Source organism: Mastacembelus armatus, unplaced genomic scaffold (genome assembly GCF_900324485.2).
Source record: "Mastacembelus armatus unplaced genomic scaffold, fMasArm1.2, whole genome shotgun sequence".
Taxonomy (NCBI): Eukaryota; Metazoa; Chordata; class Actinopteri; order Synbranchiformes; family Mastacembelidae; genus Mastacembelus; species Mastacembelus armatus.
In genome coordinates this window covers 370,583-389,048 of record NW_022872941.1, presented here as the reverse complement: position 1 = coordinate 389,048, position 18,466 = coordinate 370,583, and the positions used below count along the sequence as shown (strand labels likewise).

The window sequence follows — 18,466 nt, the reverse complement described above, 5'->3', positions numbered from 1 at the left end:
TGTCAAAACATTACTAATAGCAGTTTGGCATGTGAGCCTGTTTTAGTTCTTTTCCATGTTGTACTCCTGAATCTTCTGTTTGATATAAGAAAGCTTGTTCTTCAGGTACTCGCACCTCTCCCTTTTTTCCAAATATGTTGGGTCCTGGCAAGAAAAACAGAAATAAATCAAAAAATTAAATGTTCTGTTGTCTATCCTAGAGCTAAAATTTCACCACATCAAGGGACAGTCTGTGGTAGTTAAGGAATTTCATTGGTGGGTTGCTATTATAGTAAACCATACAATCCTTAACAAACCAGAAAGAAAGAACATTTTAGAACAGTAGACAGGTAGAAATCATATCAGTGTTACAAGTTAACTGTCAAATTTAATCTCAGTTAAGACTCTACCAAAGTACTGAATGACATAAATTCATCAAACATGTAGATAATCACAGTAACTACTCCGTGTTACATTTATTTCCCCTCATCATCCTATACAACAGGAATTATCAATCAACTGTCTCAATAGTTTATGCAGGAAGACAAAACACCAACAAAACACCACAGATTTTACAAAGGACTCAATATCAACATATCTGCTTTGCTTATTTATATTCCGCTTGTTTTGTAAGTTCTCCAAATTTATGAAGGCAGAATACATAGTCAGTAGACCCTTTTTTGCACAGGGGCATCAAGGAATATCAAAAGCTTATATATAAAGAATGTGAAAAGTCAAAATGCTGCATGATCCATCTGTCCTGGATCTCCAGTATACCCCGGGCCATAAGATCATCTGAGACTGCTACTATGTTTACTTTCAGTCAAACACAGAGACAAATTTTTGAAATGAGTAATGTAAAAATCATGTTTGTTTAGATAGCTGTGAAAGATACCAGACTATAACAGGGCAGAATTTATCCTTTATCCAGAGCACAAACACTGTGGCCCAGGAACAGTCACTCATTGGATGGATAATAAATGACATTTTAAGATGTATACTTACAGCTTTTTTCATCTGATACTCCATTAAAATGTTACTAATCCGCTCCTTCTCCTGAAAAAACAAAACAAAATAAACAAAACAAAAAAAAGCATGTTACCTCACATAGTTAAGCAGTCTACATTCAAGTGAACTAAGAGAATTTTACCATTTGGCTTGAAGGCCGGGAGGGAAGGTTATGTATCATCTCATCCATCTCTTCAAACTTCTGTGCCATTGCCTGAACCTCAGCATGCAGCTCCTTGTATTCAGCATACTGGTCATTGAACACGGCCTTGTACTGATCTCTCTCCTCCTCTGAACAAATGCTGGGGTACTTCCTGTGGAAAGAGGACAAAAAACAACACATTGTCTTGGTCCATAAGGTTCTTTCCCACTGCAGCTGAATGTGTCTGTCTTCTAGCAGCAGGTTGTAAGTATGAAAATATCAGTTCATCCATCTAATAGAATTGCAGAATTAGTAAAGAAGGCCCAGCAGCAACTACACATCCTGAGATGCCTCTAAATGAACAATCTGGAAGAGAGTGACTTTCTTCCGCTCCACAATTGAGAGTGTTTAGGTGCATAACATCACAGTGTGGTGTGTGCCCTGCACATCAGCAGATAAGAAGAAGTTTTGAAGGGTAATAAAATGCAGCTGTAAGAATCATTGGCTGCCTATTACCCTCCCTTGGTGATATTGCTGACTCCCATTGTTGAAAGATTACCTCAGACCACCTCCACTCATGGACATTATCTGTTTATTATTGTACAATTAGGAAAGATGGGGCTACAGTACTATTAAGTGCAGAACAAAGAGACTGAAAAACAGCTTTTGTCCGTGGGCTGTTAAAACGCTGAATTATTATATAACCACTAAATCATTTCATTTTTACTCCTGCAATATGTTTTAATTTAACGAACTGTGTAACACTATCATTGGAATTCAAATTATGTACATTTATTCATCTATTATATTTATATTTATCATATCTCAACAGTATTTATAAATATATAGTAGTGTATATAATAGTAGTATAATATTGTATAATAGTGTGTCCCATATATGCAATATTGTTTGCATGCCATAGTCATTCTTCTTGGCCATTACGTGATTCCTTCATTAGGTGCTTCCAATTTAAGTTGATAGTGAGACTCGTGTTTTTAATGATTCATGAATAACCATAGCATCTTATGGTACAGAGAAATAAAATATATATCAGTAAATGTCAAAGATCAGTCACTACTGTCTCAAATCTGCAGATAGATTCGCCCTTTTGCTACTGAAACCGGGCCTGCCTGTGAATCTTTGAAGCAGAGTTTGCTGACTTTGAAGATGGGGGAATACTCTGGTCAGCTGCAACATAATCACAGATTGCATCTTTAAACAAAACTATTTTTGAAAAAAAAAATCCTACTAGAATTCATTTGTATGTCCACTGAAAACAGCAAAAAAAAAAAAAAATTTTTTACAAAATTTGACTGAGAACGTAATACTCACGCCACATAATCTGCTATAACAACAGGTTTAGGGATGTGCCCAGCTGGTATGTGACCTCGGAGGATCTCTGGCTCCAGCATCAGAGGAGCAGCTGCAGAATTGTTTGGGGCATCCATGATGTCTGGCTGGATGGTCGGGAGAGGAGTCTGCCCTGAGGCCCTAGAACCTGCACCTAGCTTAAGTAGGTAAATACAGTCATGTGTATGAATTTATCTTTCAGTTCAATGTCAGGTTAAACACATATACAAAAAAGGTCCTTAATACTTACTACAGACAAAGGGACAGATGATCCAATAGTTTTCATCTATTGTTATTGTGAGAAGAAAAGATGGGGAGAGAGTCATTACATTTTCTCGATTTAAATTTTTTTATTTTATTTTAATAAACCTTTGTTTTGCTAGTGTTTTCAATGCTAAAGACAAAGCACTCTAAAATTTACATTGTATGGTATCCATAAAAAAGGATCTGAGATGATTGGAATCAGCTAAGTTAAATCTCCCTAAATGGCAATTCTTTTTTACTCTACTACCCCTCCTCTCCTTTTTAAAGCAGGGATGGGTGCACTAATCACTCAGAGTAGAGTGGCAATGCCGTGTCCAAAAACCATCACTATACTGTGATTATCCGAAACTGCATTTTTACTAGCCAGAATATAAACTGTGTATATCCAAATTAATATTTTTACTAGTCAGAATGATTTTGGGTATTCAAAATTACATTGTAGATATCTGGAATTAAAATGAAGAGTATCAACAATTGGACAGTAGTCACCTGAAATGGGAGTGTTCCTTGATAAAAAATTCTATTTGATATATCCAAAATGTTCATTCTTGGATTCAAAAACTACATTGTGGATATCTGAAATTCAAAGCCCAAAATTTATGAATGAAAAAAGTGACTTCATTTGTCCCAGAAGGAATGATAATGTGGATATCTGACAATTGTGGATACAAAGAATGTCACTGGATATCTGAAATGTTCTTCTTGGCTGGGAAGAACTGAACTACAGATATGTAAAATACATATCCAATTGAGTGATAAAATGTTAAAATGGTGTTCCATACAATGTAGCAAGGAGAGGAAGTGGTAGGAGCAACAGAGTGATCTGCTTGATCCCAGAATTCATACATAGTAAATTCTATTTGAAAAAAAGAAAACAGTTAATTGCAATCTCCTGTTTTGCAACATTGCTAAAAAACTATTTTTACTCCACAATGGTAGACTGGGGTGAAACCAAGATATAAAATATAAATATATTGGGGGTGCGTACAGTGCTCCTTCTAAGCTTATGTGCCATGAATTCACCTGTAGGTGTGCTTTTTATGCCACTGAACACCACAGAATAACTGCATGTTTGATTTACAGGATTTTATCACACAACAGTAGGCAACATTAGTTAGGATAAGTGCAAGGGCTGTTTTCTACATCAATAGGAAGCAAGTATAAAGGTGGGAACCTTCTTCTCATGCGTGTTGCTATGCAGAGGATGGCATATAATCTTTTGACCATATCACATCACTTAGCCACTAGTAAAGATTGGAGTTGTGCATTTTCACTCCCCTCCAAATGTATTGGAACAGTGAGGCCAATTCCTTTATTTTTGCTGTAGACTGAAAACGTGGGTTTGACATCAAAAAAATCAATATGAAACAAGGAATCAACATTTCAGCTTTTATTTCCAGGTATTTACATCTGGACCAGATACACAGGTGTAAGCAACATGAAAACCACAGAGCTGACTATGGCTGAAAAACACGCAATTGTGGAGCTGAGAGAAGATGGAAAATCAATCAGAGCCATTGCACAAACATTGGCCATAGAAAGTACAACCATTTGAAATGTCGTGAAGAGAAAGAAAGCACTGGTGTGTGAACTAACAGACTTCAAATGGGTATACCAAGGAAAACAGCAGCAGTTGACAACAGAATCATTGTGAGAGCTGTAAAGAAAGACCCTAAAACAACTGTTCGTGACATCAGCAACAACCTCCAAGGCAGGAGTGAAGGTATTACAATCTACTGTTTGTATTGTAATGTACTGTGCAGAAGACTTCAGGAACAAAAGTACAGAGACTACGCCAGAAGGTGAAAATCACTCATTAGTAAGAACAACAGAAAGGCCAGGTCAAGGCCAAGTTTTATGGACTGATGAGACAAAGATTAACCTTTACCATAGTGATGCAAAGGCTAAAGTTTGGAGAAAGAAAGGATCTGCTCATGATCCCAATCATACCACTTGGAGGTAATGTCATGGCTTGGGCTTGCATGGCTTCTTCTGGTACGTGCTCATTAACCTTTATTGAAATGAATCCACCCCCTTAGTCATAAAAATTGTCATATTCCTTGAACGACAGGCTGAGGTAGAGAAGTAGCTGCAATTTTCCACTCAAACTTATTATTGAACTCTCATCCTTGGAACAGCTATAACTCATTTGAGAGCCTCACTCTCAGCCTTTCACACCCAAACTAGAAAACACAAAAACCAGTTCTACTTGTCATTGTGTACCGTCCACCTGGCTAGAAAGGAAGTGGCATTCCATAAATTTAGAAGAATTTTATCTAGCCTGGAAAAACAGTCTATTAACATATAAAAAATCTCTTAGTAAAGCCAAAACTGCATACTATTCATCACTAATAGAGGAAAATAAGAACAATCCCAGGTTTCTTTTCAGCACTGTAATCAGGCTGACAAAAGGTCACAGCTCTGTTGAGCCCAGTGTTCCCTTAGCTCTCAGCAGTGATGACTTTATGAGTTTCTTTACAAATAAAATCATAACTATTAGAGGTAAAATTCATCAGATGCTTCCTGAAGCTGCCATAAATGAATCTTCTACTAGAGTAGGTCTTGAATCATCTATAAGACCTCAGTTACGTTTGCAGCTATGTGACCACTTACACAGAAATTACACAGAAACTATTTTCAGATTTTCAATAAGGATTCAAAGCACATCAAAGTACAGAAACAGCACTAATAAAAAGTAACCAACGATCTTCTCTTAGCCTCAGATAATGGACAGATCATCTCTATACTTGTCCTGCTAGACCTTAGTGCTGCATTTGACACTACTGCCCACAGCATCTTATTACAGAGACTGGAGCATGTGATTGGAAGGAACAGCATTAAAGTGGTTCCAATCTTATTTATCAGACAGATTCCAACCTTCTACACACACAAAAGTTAGTTACCAATTCTTTTCACCTTATACATGCTTCCTTTAGTCAATGTTATTAGGAGGCAATCTATTAATTACCACTGCTATGCAGATGACACTCAGCTGTATCTATCTATGAAACCTGATAACACAAACCAGTTAGCTAGACTTCAAGCGTGTCTAACTGGCATAAAGACCTGGATGACCAGTAACTTCCTACTTTTAAATTTAGAGAAAACAGAAGTTATTGTATTTGGGCTTTTCTAACAATATAGCTACTTTAGATGGCATAGCCCTGACCTCCAGCACTACTGTAAAAAACCAGGACATATCCTTTAACTCACACATAAAACAAATCTCTAGAACTGCATCCTTTCACTTGTGCAATATTCCAAAAATTAGGAACACCCTGTCTCAAAATAATGCAGAAAAACTAGTCCATGCATTTGTTATTTCAAGGCTAGATTACTGTAACTCATTACTATCTGGATGTTCCAATATCTCCATAAAAAGCCTCCAGTTAATCCAGAACACTGCAGCCAGATTTCTGACAGGAACTAGCAAGAGAGATCGTATTTCTCCTATATTATCTTCTCTTCATTGGCTCACTGTAAAATCCATCCATCCATCCATCCATTATCTATACCCGCTTATTCCTAACCAGGATCACGGGGATCTGCTGTGGAGCCTATCCCAGCTCTCTTTGGGTGAAAGGAAGGGTTACACCCTGGACAGGTCACCAGTCCATCACACGGCCACACAAATACAAATAACCTCATACACTCACATTCACTCCTATGGGTGATTTAGAGTCACCAATCAACCTAACATGCATGTTCTTGGACACCAGAGTACCTGGAGTAAACCCAAGCAAGCATGGGGAGAACATTAAAACTACACACAGAAAGGTCCCTACTTGCTGTGAGGCAACAGTGCTAACCACTAAAGTAAAATCTAGAATAGAATTTAAAATCATTCTCCTCACATACAAATCCCTTCATGACCAAGCTCTTTCATACCTTAAAGACCTCATGGTATCATATTATCCTAATGGAGCACTTCGCTCTTAGAATGCAGGTCTACTTGTGGTTCCCAGAGTTTCCAAAAGTAGAATGGGAGGCAGAGCCTTTAGCTATCAAGCTCCTCTCCTGTGGAACCAGCTAACTATAGGCTATAGGCCTAAACTGTCCGAGGACTTTCCATCGGTGCACTGAGCTCCCCTCTCCTCCCTTCCTCTCCATAACCTTCTCTCCTCACCCCTTACATCTATATGCCACCATTGAATGTCACCAACTTTGTGCTCTCTCTCCCGTAGTTTGTTGTTTATTGTTGCTGTTCTTTTCTTTTTTATCTATCCACTCACTCCAACCGGTTGATGCAGGTGGCCACCCAAACTGAGCCTGGTTCTGCCAGAGGTGTCTTCCGATAAAGAGAGTGCTTGCTCATAAGGGTTTTGTTGGGTTTCTGTTTTTGTTTTTTATTTTTATAAAGTGCCTTGACCTGATGACTTGTGATTTGGCGATATACAAATAAAATTGAATTGAATTGAATTTAACACACGATGGCAACTGTAACGGACTTGAGGAAGAAATATGTTCACATTCCAAGACTTGTACCCTTAGGGCATTTATTGCTCTGACACTTTTAGTGACCTATGACGGTAAACAACAGGAAGTGGCACAGCCTTCTCCACCAAATACTGCACTGTCAAGACTCCATTTGACAAAGAGTAGACCACCGGCTCTTACTAAGAGAACCCATATTGACAAACAGACTCCCCCTGCTCACACCCAGCCATAAATACCTTAAAACTACTCCCTTCCAGACAAGACCTGAAACCTCTGCAATGAGTTATGAATTGTTGTTATATTTCTGCTTTGATTGCTAAATATGTAACATGTGTCACCAGACTTATACAAAGCAATTGATGTCAGACTATGGTGTGATATAGAAGCTGTACTATTGCTTATCTGTCACTCATGCTTATTGTTAATCCATATACCTATGTGAAGTTTTATTGACTCTCATTTATGCTGTTGCTGAACTATTGGCTTTGGTTAGTTGCTAGGTTTGTCATGTGTTTGAACTTTGCTGGGTGGAAAAATAAATTATTGTTCCCACTTTAGAAAACTTAAAGAATAGATTAGTCTCTTGATTCAGAGGGACCAGTGAGACTGCCCCATCACAGTCAGGGGACTGTTAACCAATCACCAGTGAGGACGGAGCACCTCCTGGACCAACCACATCGTGTCACGCACGATGACGGACTAACTGTATGGCTTCGCCGCCCAGCACAGCAAGACAGTACACAGACAGCAACATCGAAATCAGACAGATTTTCCAGATTTCCAGACCTGCAGACTCCACGAGACCCTCTCGCTATGAGGAGAAAGACCCTCAGAAAGGGAGCACCTAAAGAACAAGGAGACAGAGACTGCTTCTACTGCCCACACGGAGGAGAGACCCAAAGACATTCTCTCCATGTGTGGTTGTGCCATAGCAAACAGCTCACCTCCAGCTGACCAGCTCACATCAACCAAACTCCATGGGACAACCGTGCAGTAGCCGGACGGACAGCGAAAAAAAAAACGGCGAACGGACTCCAGGCCTGCAGTCGCGGACTTCGGGGAATGTCTCTCCTAGAAACCCGCCAGAAAGACTGCAATCGGACCAGCCCACAGCGGAACGGACAGAGCCTCAGTAAATCCAAGGTCAAACAAGTAACCCATGACTGTGCCACTTTTCTCAAACTAATCTCAGTTGGTCTCCATAGTTACTTTGAGATTCCTCCGAAACTGCTGTTTAGACCTCAGACTCAAACACAGAACATGAATTAATCTCAAGATTTCTCTTCTACCACTGCAAACCACCTACTTTTATACTGTTTTGTTTTATTTGTTAATTCTGCTTTCTCTGCTCAGTTCTCCGTTTCCCCCTATGTAAACACCATGTAACTACCATGTATATAGTTGAATAAATCCTAAAAAGATATTTGTGACTGGCATCACTGATGTGATTTCACACAGTAAATATGTCACTGAATTGGGGAACTCTTGGTCAGATTGTAGACTGATATTCTGTATTGTTAATTAATTGACTGGTTGGTCCACCATCAAAGGATCTAGTGCCCCAAACTTATGAAGATGGTTTATGATATTTATAATTCATAAACCAGACAAAATAAACACATTCATGTTCAATACATGTATTTATTTATATTCACTACACAGCAGCAAAATGAACCTAGTCTACAGAAGTCTACAGAAACATTTTGTCTGCCAATTTGCAACCAAGATGCAACTGATTGGGAGATTCTTCATCATGCAGCAAGATAATGACCCAAAACACACTGCCAAAACAACAAAGGAGTTCATCGGGGGCAAGAAGTGGAAGGTTTTAGACTGGCCAAGTCAATCCCCATACAGCATGCATTTTACCTGCTAAAGTGGAGACTGAAGGGAGTAACTCCCCAAAACAAACAACTAAAAAGAGGCTGTGATGAAAGCCTGGAAAAGCATCACAAAAGAAGAATGCAAAAATTTGATGATGTCAGTGGGTCACGGGCTTGATGCAGTTATTGCAAGCAAAGGATTTGCAACTAAATCTTAAGTCTTATTCACTTTAATCCATTTTAAGTCCATCTGTTCCAATACTTTTGCTCACCTAAAAATTTGCTGTTCTGTTACAAATAATGCAAACTTATAAGTTGTGTATCAGATCCAGATGTAAATACCTGGAAATAAAAGCTGAAATGTTGATCTCAATTTCATCTTTTGATGTCAAACCCAAATGTTTTCAGTCTACAGCAATAATAAAGGAACTGTTCCAATACTTTTGAAGGGAAGTGTAGCTGGGATGGCTAAGGTCAGGAACTGGCTAGAGAATGAATTATGTCAATAAGGGTCATCACACATATAGAAATATAAGTATGTATGAGTCAGACCTCCTGTGCCATTGCCTCTTTTCTCATCCTGGCTACTTCATGCCTCCACAGCTTCAGACACACTCCTGCACTGATGAAGTATAGCACCATGGTGATGAAGAGGAAGACAATGGCTGCTGACTGGCCAGCCTCAGTGCGACAGAAAGCTGCGTTTACTCCACTGCTGAAGACCGGTATGTTGCACAGCCCCCCTCGGGTGGTGTCCCTCACATACACTATTGCTGCTGCTATGAAGAGCACTGCCAAGACCAAGTTGATAGAACACTCAGTGACTGGCCACCAAGAAGAGTCTAGAAGAATAGCTCTGTAGTAAATAGTCATCCCAAGGACAACCAGAATGACAGTTACTATCCATGCAAGACTAGCAACCACCAAGATAAAAGGAGTCTTGGGACCTGTGTAGTAACTGCCATATCCATATGCACCTCCACCAAGCCCCCCAAACAGTTGTGGCTGGGAGTATCCATACATATTGAACCACTCATTGTCCTTATGAACATAAGCACAGACGCAGGCAAACACAGCAGCTCCAAGAAGCAGCTCCACACAGCCCAGGATCCTTAGCAGGCCAGCCCAGGACTTCATGTAGCTGTAGCGCTGGTGGTATTCCTCCACCCGCTCCTGATAGGTCTGGACTGAGAGATTGGTTGGCACTGCAGATACAGAGTCAAGAGCTTCAGCACCCAGCAGCAGCCTGTCTTGCTCCTTCTGAGATGTGTAGCTACCACCAGAGCCTCCATAGGGGTCCCGATAGGAGCCAGGAAGAGATGGAGATGGGGGGGCAGAGTGCGGGGGTGAGCAGGGGATTCCTGTTGTAGTGTGGCAGTTGCCACTCTTTCTGGATGAGGGTGCAGGGGAGTGAGGGGCAGGTGGAGGAGGTGGGAAGGACCAACCTTTGCTGCCACGAAAAAAGTTCTTGACAGAGTCTGGGATGAAGCGGTGGACTGGCTGAATGTCCATGGCATCACAGTCGTCCTCGAATGGTTCATCATTGCTGGGGACATAGACATAATCAGGCCCTACAGCTGGCTGTTCAGGTAGAGGGGGAGGGGGGAGAGGGTCTAAACTGACAGCCGGAAGTGTTCCATGCAAGGGCGCTAGAGGTGGAGGGCGATCTGATTCCTGCCATAAGGAATCCACAGGTACCTGGTCATAGTGTGGGATCTCCCGCACTCTGTCGAATCTGGTAGCAGAAGCAACTACTCCTGAAGACATTGGAACCTGGAATCTGTGCTCACTAAAGAGAGAAACAAAGGATTACAACAGTCCGTACTGTGCTGTCCATACTGTCAACAGATGGACCAGCAGTAGGTTTAAAGAGACTTGTACTCAGTGTCTTGAACCAAAAATGAACCTGGGTTGTGACATTCTAAGATTTCTGGTTTTATCTCTTTTATCTGTGATGCCTTGTGATGTACACCAATAATTGTTCTGGTGTTACTGAGTTTGATAACTTCGACAATGTATTCCATGATAGAAGAACTTTCTTGAACTGTAAACATGTAGTAGAACCTGAGGAATGATTTATTATTTGATTTTACTGAACCTGTGACTGCCACCCTTGGATCAGATGCATTATACAAAATTATTCACAATGCCTTCTGCAAACATGTCTGCTGTTCACAATTACCTTATTTCTGCTGACTGGGAAGCAAACAGAACCCACGTTCACCACTAATTTCACAAATGGTTCTTGCTTCAGTAATAAAAGGATGCAAAGTAATTACATGTCTTGCTAGTGCTGCCAAATGTAAAACTTAAGGTGGTCCCTGGAACTTTACCAATCAGCCATGGACATCATCCAAACTGTAAAAAGATGCAATCTGTAACCAACCACAATTATTAGATAATTGGACTGGCTGAATGTCCATGGAATCACAGTCAAACTGCTATAGTTAAACACACACATTTAGGATATTATCTTTTCTTTTCTTTGGGGATATGAACAGCAAGAATAAAACTGGTTATTATGCATGCTTCACTTATCGGTGTGTCACTGAATTGTCCTTATTTTAAGATATTCTGTCACCAAGCTTGTAAAATCTAAAACCTAAAAAGATCACATTAGAACCTTGAACTTGCAGTGCTATATTAGCTTCTCTTCATTGGCTCCCTGTAAAATCCAGAATAGAATTTAAAATCCTTCTCCTCACATACAAATTCCTTCATGATTAAGCTCCTTGTAGGAAGCCTGGCCAGATTGGCTGTGATCTTGGTAGGACTCAGGAAACAATTTCCTTTCACCATGAGTGATTTATTTACATAGCGTGTTCCCACATGCGCATGAACATCAAAAAATATCTTTCCAGCCATCCATCCATCCATCACCTATACACGCTTATTCCTAACCAGGGTCACAGAGATCTGCTGGAGCCGATACCACCTCTCTTTGGGTGAAAGGCAGGGGTACAGCCTTAACTGAATACAACTGAACTTAAACTACATCAACTTAACATACTGTGCACATAGCTACACCCTACTGTTCTCTGTCACAGTTAAGACTGACTGCTTTTATAGCCTGTCTTCTCTGCAGCAACTACTCCTAGGCATACCATCTAGACTCAGCCACACCTCTCCTGAAATCACATAAACACATATTCCATTAAATAACATTTCTCATATTTTTCTACACCTATATGATGTTTATAAATACACATAACCACACAAATGACCTTAAATACTCATAAAACAATATACCAAAGATAACCTAGTTCCCCTCACACTTGGTCTCAATGACATCATCAAAGGTATAAATAACGGGAAATAGCTGACTGTTTCCTCTGTTCGATTTCTGCCACCTGAGGTAAGTATGAAAAACAGCAGTAAAATTTCAATAAACAGTGTGTCACCTAACAATGATATTTGTAAATGTGACCATTAAATCAAATTATGGTAAAACTATAGCCAAACTATAACAAACACAAACAGACCTGGGATAGTCTGTGTCTTCTGGCTACAGATGGAGGTATGGCTCAAACAAACAATTAGCAACTAGGGCTGGGCGATACAGCAAAAAAAATTATCACGATATAATGATTCATATCATTCGGTATCAATAATTATTGATTATTTTATTTAAATTTTTTTATATTTAACAATCATTTATAAATGAAGTAGAAAAAAATGTTTGAATTTAACCCCTTTATTTTAATTTACCAACATTTCTAAGGCACATAGGGTTAGGTCTTATAATAAAATAAAAATAAGTGTTAGAGACTTAATAAATAAAATGTTACAAAGTGTGTGCAATGGTAAAGTGTAAACACTGAACAATCAAAGCAAACGTTGAGGTAGATCAACATCTGTAAAATGTCAATAATAACGATACACAGTAAACCTCAAACTCTGTAAACAAAACAAATTATGATAATCAAATCTGAGCTTTCAAGCAGAGGAACCAACCATCATTATTCACATATACATTGCAACATTACAAATTGTGAGCAAGAAAGACAAGTTGGTTCACTCTCTCTGGTTTTAATGCTGCCCGATTACATGTGACTACATTACCCCCTATGCTAAAAATTCTTTCTGGGGGGGTGCTGGTGGCTGGGATGCACAGGTATTTTTTTGCAAGCTTGCTCACTCTTGGGAAGTTGCGCTCATGTAGCCTCCACCACTCCAGTGGTTCAGACTCACTGTCAGCGTCAGGGGACATCAGGTAGCTTTCCAGCTCACTCTGTACCCTTTGTCTTTCAGTGAGAGGTAAGGCATCTGCGCTAGCGTTTTGACTCTTAAAGAAACTCCCTAAAGACTTCCTTTGCTTCTTCATACTCAGTGGTGGAGGTGGTTGTGGTTCAGCAGCAGCTCCTCCCTCTGCACCAGTTGCTTCTGTTTCACCCAGAGCCTCTTCCTGGTGTAGGCCTTGGTCATCATCCATAATTTCAGCCAGTGCCCGTGTTTTAATGGCTTCTACCTTGTCTGGCTTGATGTATTGAGCTTTGAATCTTGGATCTACTAATGTTGCCATGTCAAGTAGGTGATCAGTGACCTGGTCTGCATATTTTTCATCAAGGTATGCCATGATTTTGGTTTTAAAGTCTTTTGTGAGTTGAGTGTCCCGTTCACTAGCACACAGTAGTTTTGTTCTCAGCAGCTGGAGAACAGGCTTCACATATGACACAGTCACATATGACTCCCCAGAAAGAGAATCTGTGAACTCCAGTAAGGGACTTAGTGCTTCATGCACAGATTCTAAGACATCAGTGTCCTGCCAGGTAGGAACCAAGTGTCGGGTGCTTCTGTCCGAAGCCAGGACTTCAGCAATAGCCTTCTGTTGTTCCAGCACTCTTGCAACCATTTTCTGGCGTGAGCCCCACCTGGTGGGTGACTCTGTGACAAGCTGATGTTTGGGGAGATTGAATTTTTCCTGAGCTGCTGCCAGATCTCTCTTTTTCTTCCATGAATAAGAAAATGCTGCAACCACTCTCTTACACATACCAACAGCCCTTTCAACTCTTTTGAAAATAGAAACTGAAAGAAAAAGAAAAAGAAAAGAAAGATGTCAAGTATAAGCAACTTAAATATATACACAAAATACAAACAAAATTTTGGGAGGAAAATAAATATGAAAGAGTAAAACTGTAAAACACAAAAATAATAAAATTACAGTTTAATTATTAAAACCCTGCAAGGAGTGCAAGAATAATTGTCTATGTTTTAACTGTGTATTTCTAGTTAATTTTATATTCATATTAGTGTTCCTACAAACACATCCAAAGAAACTATATGTGGATGATGCAACTATTAACAACTCTACTCACCGATAGCTGAGTGTAAGCGGTGGCCAAAACACTGCAACCGAGTCCAGTTGTTGAGTGAAGCGGCTCTCACTAAATTCGCCCCTCTGTCAGTCGTGATGCAAACTTGGTTGCTTTCAGACCCCATGAGAGCAGCGCATCAGCTAGGTTTTGCGCAATAAATTCACCCGTGTGGTCTTCGGGAAAATATGCGGTTTCCAAGCATTTACTCTTTAGATTCCAGTTATCGTCAATGAAATGTACACTTAAGCTAATGTACGGGTCACACGTGCGGCTTGTCCAGATGTCTGCGGTCGTTGCAAAATATGAGACGGTGGACAGCTGCTTTTCTACACTCCAAATAAAGTGTTGGAATTTTAGTCTGTGTAAAATACTTGCGGCCCGGGACAACATAGCGGGGATCAACCACATTAAGAAGTCTTTTGAAGCCTGACTTTTCTACCACGCTAAGTGGTAGCATTTCTTTGGCAATGTAGTATGCGATCGCTTGGGTTATATCATTGTATCGCTTGGAGGATTTTTCATAAGGCATTGTTGCCGAGTACCTCTCTATCGTTGACTGCTTCTGGGCTGTTTTTTGATCCGAGGTGGAGGGACGACATGCTTCAAATTCCAAAGGATGGAAGTGGTTGAGATGATGAAACAAATTACTTGTGTTTCCATACCTGGCCGGGACGGTTTTTTTGCAAAGCTTACACACAACATTGTTCTGGTGTTGGTCGGAAGAAAAGAAACCAAAAAACTGCCACACAGGCGAGCTGATACGTCCTTTTTTATTCACAATCTCCTCACTGCTGCTAGGCACGGCACTCATTTTCGCGTGTTGTTCTGCCCTGAGGGGGCAACCCAAACCGAGAGCAACACAGCGTGGCTGCTTAAGCTTATTGGCTGTTTGCTTGTCACTCATAGCACGCTCATTCATGGGAACATCTGATAGGCTGTTGAGATTCAGCCAAGGAGCGCGCTCAGCCAGCCGCATTTTAGTAAAATTATAGCGCTTCATACCGAACTTTTTTTTTATCGTTATCGACAATGGTGTACCGTCAATAAATACTGATACCGTTTTATCGCCCAGCACTATTAGCAACTATGGTTAACAAAGAATTCTGAAAGGTACATTCACCTGATGAAAAAAGGTCTGCTCTCATCCACTTTGTCACACTCCTTCGTACCTTAAACACTTCATAGTGCCATATCATAGAGTTTCCAAAAGTAGAATGGGAGGCAGAGCCTTTAGCTAGCAACCTCCTTGCCTAGCTAGCAAGCTCCCAGCCTGGTTCAGGAGGCAGACACCATCTATACTTTTAAGGTTGGACTTCAAACTTTCCTTTTTGACAAAGCTTATAGTTGGCTCAGGTGACCCTGAACATCCCTTAGTTATGCCGTTATAAGCCTAGACTGCCTGAGGACTCCTCATCATACATTGGGTTCCTCTCCTCTGACTAACTAACTGAGCAAGTGGATTGCTTCAGATGTTTCCAGGAAAAAAAATCCTCCGGTGAAGACTTTCTCTCACTAAACTGAAAACAAAATGCCAATTCAGATCATCAGGTTAGTCTTTTGCATGATGAAGGATGCATGGATGTTTCTGATGACAGAATTCAGTGGTGATTTTGTTTTAGTGGTGTCCTTCCCTATATTTCAGCTTAGTTTTATAACTTAATGGCTGACAGGATGTTGATAAATGACATAAGAAATGAGAACACTGATTTAAATTTTCACTTTTTTTTTTTTTTTGATTGACTCAGTTGTTTCTTCTCAGTGCCATGTGTCATTCAGGTTCATATTTCATTCAGGTTATAAATTTATCTGTAGTTTTTGGTGACAGGAAGCCAAAAGAGTTACAAACTTAATACAATAATCAGACGGTATGTTGGCACATAAGAGTCCTGGGGCAAATTGTGTTATGTGGGGAGGGGATGTGGAAGTATTTCTTATTTTAGAAATACATTTGGAATTTCCTTTTGGAATAAAGGAATATATTAAAATTGAGAAATATAATAGACAACCATGACACCAGGTAGCCTAATAATGTTATGTAAGTAATAAGGTAACTTTAAAAATAGCCTGTCATTTTCCAGTCACATTCAAATGATGCATAAATACTAACAGTAAGTGAGTCCACGGTGAAACTGGGCCAAAAGTATTTTTATCTAGGCTTTCTGGAGAACATTTGTTAGCATTAGTATGCACTAGCATTCTATCCTTTTAGTGCCGCAATTGAACAGAACAGGCTTCTTGGACTTCAGCTGAACACACGTCAGGACACGTACAAACACACTGAAAGCCCGAGGCTTCATTCGGCCATTCATGGTTTCAGCAAATAAATGTGATATGTTGCATTAGTCTCTCTCAAACAGCGACGTTTTTTTTTTAAATTTGGCTCAAGCAGACGAGAGATCACTCTGTCGTCACTTTCACAATCTATATAAAAAAGAATAACAAATAAAAACAAATCGCTGCAGTTTATACTGAGAAACAAACACAAACCTATCATGTTAAAATTCTGTCAATGATGGAAATTGAAACAAACAGTTGTATTTTAAACGCTGACCTACCTCCTGAAAATTTCCGTGTATATTTCTCAGTGAAACAGGTAGCTACAATCATCCCACCTGTCACCTCCGTTTCTACAGGCGCTCTCACTGATCTCAGGTCAGCCATCGGACCCAGGTGAACGGATGTTAATGAGTGGGAAAGGAAACCCGCTGCGCTGAAACTTACCTGTCCAGTCAGACTAGCCTCAGTAGTAGTAGTATCTTTGCTACCAATAGCGCCACCTGGTCTCCAGTTATATAGCACTTTATATGTTGTGTACAGCACTTACATTTGGCGATCATAAGCCTTAAGAGGCAGACAATTCTGCTGTTACGACAAAAGCATTTGCTTTGACACAACTTAAAATTTTCTTGTTTTCCACGATCTTTTTCATAGAAACATAGGTTTTTTTTTAATCTCACTCTGACATATTACTGGCCTATATACTCCATCATTATAGTTTAATAGTATTAAAATATATGTTTTAGAAGTCTAAAAAAGTCCCATGATGTTCTTTGTCATAGTTTGTGTGCAGCAAATTTAAAGCCTCAAGTTGATTTTTTTTTCATTGTAATGGAAACACTATTTTATGAACTTTATGGAGATGCACAAATTATAGCACCTGTTTGTTCTTGTTTTGCATCAGATCGACTAAACTCACTTAGTCTGTTCCCTGCCAGGGGACAAAGACTGGCTCCACGAGCTTCTGTATCCATCCTGATAACTGCATAAAACTCATTGTGACCTTTGTTTCTATGTCTGTCTCCAGCAAACTGAGCTGACATAGTATCTTTGCAAAGACAATCAAATACATAAAAGACATTTGAGTCCAATTTCAGATTCTCCACAGAGTCTCTCAAAAATTACACAATATCCTATACTTTAAAGACATCAATAAACTCAAAAATACTGAGATTTGTAAAATGAACAGCAACATAATCCCATACTGTCAGAAGTGGAATGCCAAAGGTGAGAAATGATTACAATGACGTATGAAAAATGCGTGCGTCATTTTGATCACTGTATAAAGATAGTCAGGATGAGTGTTTAGTACAGCAGCTATGCAAAAACACTGGAAACAGTTTTAAACTGTTAGGTAATCTATCAACTAGTCTTTTTATTAGTAACATCTCCAACCTCTCCTAATTGCATTTTCTTGGAAGCCTATAGAAATGTATCTATTTTTAGCAGCCGCTAGCAGTCTTTGTTGCTAACCATTATGATCATTAATCAGAATCATCAAACCCAGACCAATGAAGCTGTACTGTGCAGTGTGTATGAGGTCTACTGAGGGAAATAAAAACCTTCACCTGGGATCATAAGGCAAGCAGCCACTAAAAATCTATCACAGTTGACGAAAGCCTCAGTTTTGTCTGAGCATGTCTTTATATGCAGATATATTGCTTTCATACCTTTATAGAACAATGTCTCTTAGGACATAGTAATCACGACAATGGAAATCTTTTTTTTTAACTTTTTTCCTGGGTATACATATCCAACTTTAGTGCATTTTATCTTCTACTTTATTTGTGTCTTTGCATTTGAACCCCTGCACTGATGACGTGACGATGTAGGCTATAGGATATCATTCATGTAAATGTTGAAAATGATGT

At 39.6% G+C, this 18,466-nt stretch overlaps 1 protein-coding gene across 1 annotated transcript in view; it reads right to left on the bottom strand.

Annotated features, from left to right (window-relative positions):
* Nucleotides 1-7: 7 nt before the first annotated feature.
* The window catches only part of marveld2b (MARVEL domain containing 2b), a 56,425-nt gene continuing 37,966 nt past the window's right edge, over nt 8-18,466 (bottom strand). The window contains exons 4-9 of the mRNA XM_026311440.1: nt 9,556-10,792; nt 2,730-2,765; nt 2,462-2,637; nt 1,130-1,301; nt 985-1,035; nt 8-144 (exon numbers count right to left, since the gene is read on the bottom strand). Coding sequence (XP_026167225.1) covers nt 43-144; nt 985-1,035; nt 1,130-1,301; nt 2,462-2,637; nt 2,730-2,765; nt 9,556-10,792 — 1,774 coding nt within the window. The 3' untranslated portion in view covers nt 8-42. The remainder of the gene's footprint in view (nt 145-984; nt 1,036-1,129; nt 1,302-2,461; nt 2,638-2,729; nt 2,766-9,555; nt 10,793-18,466) is intronic.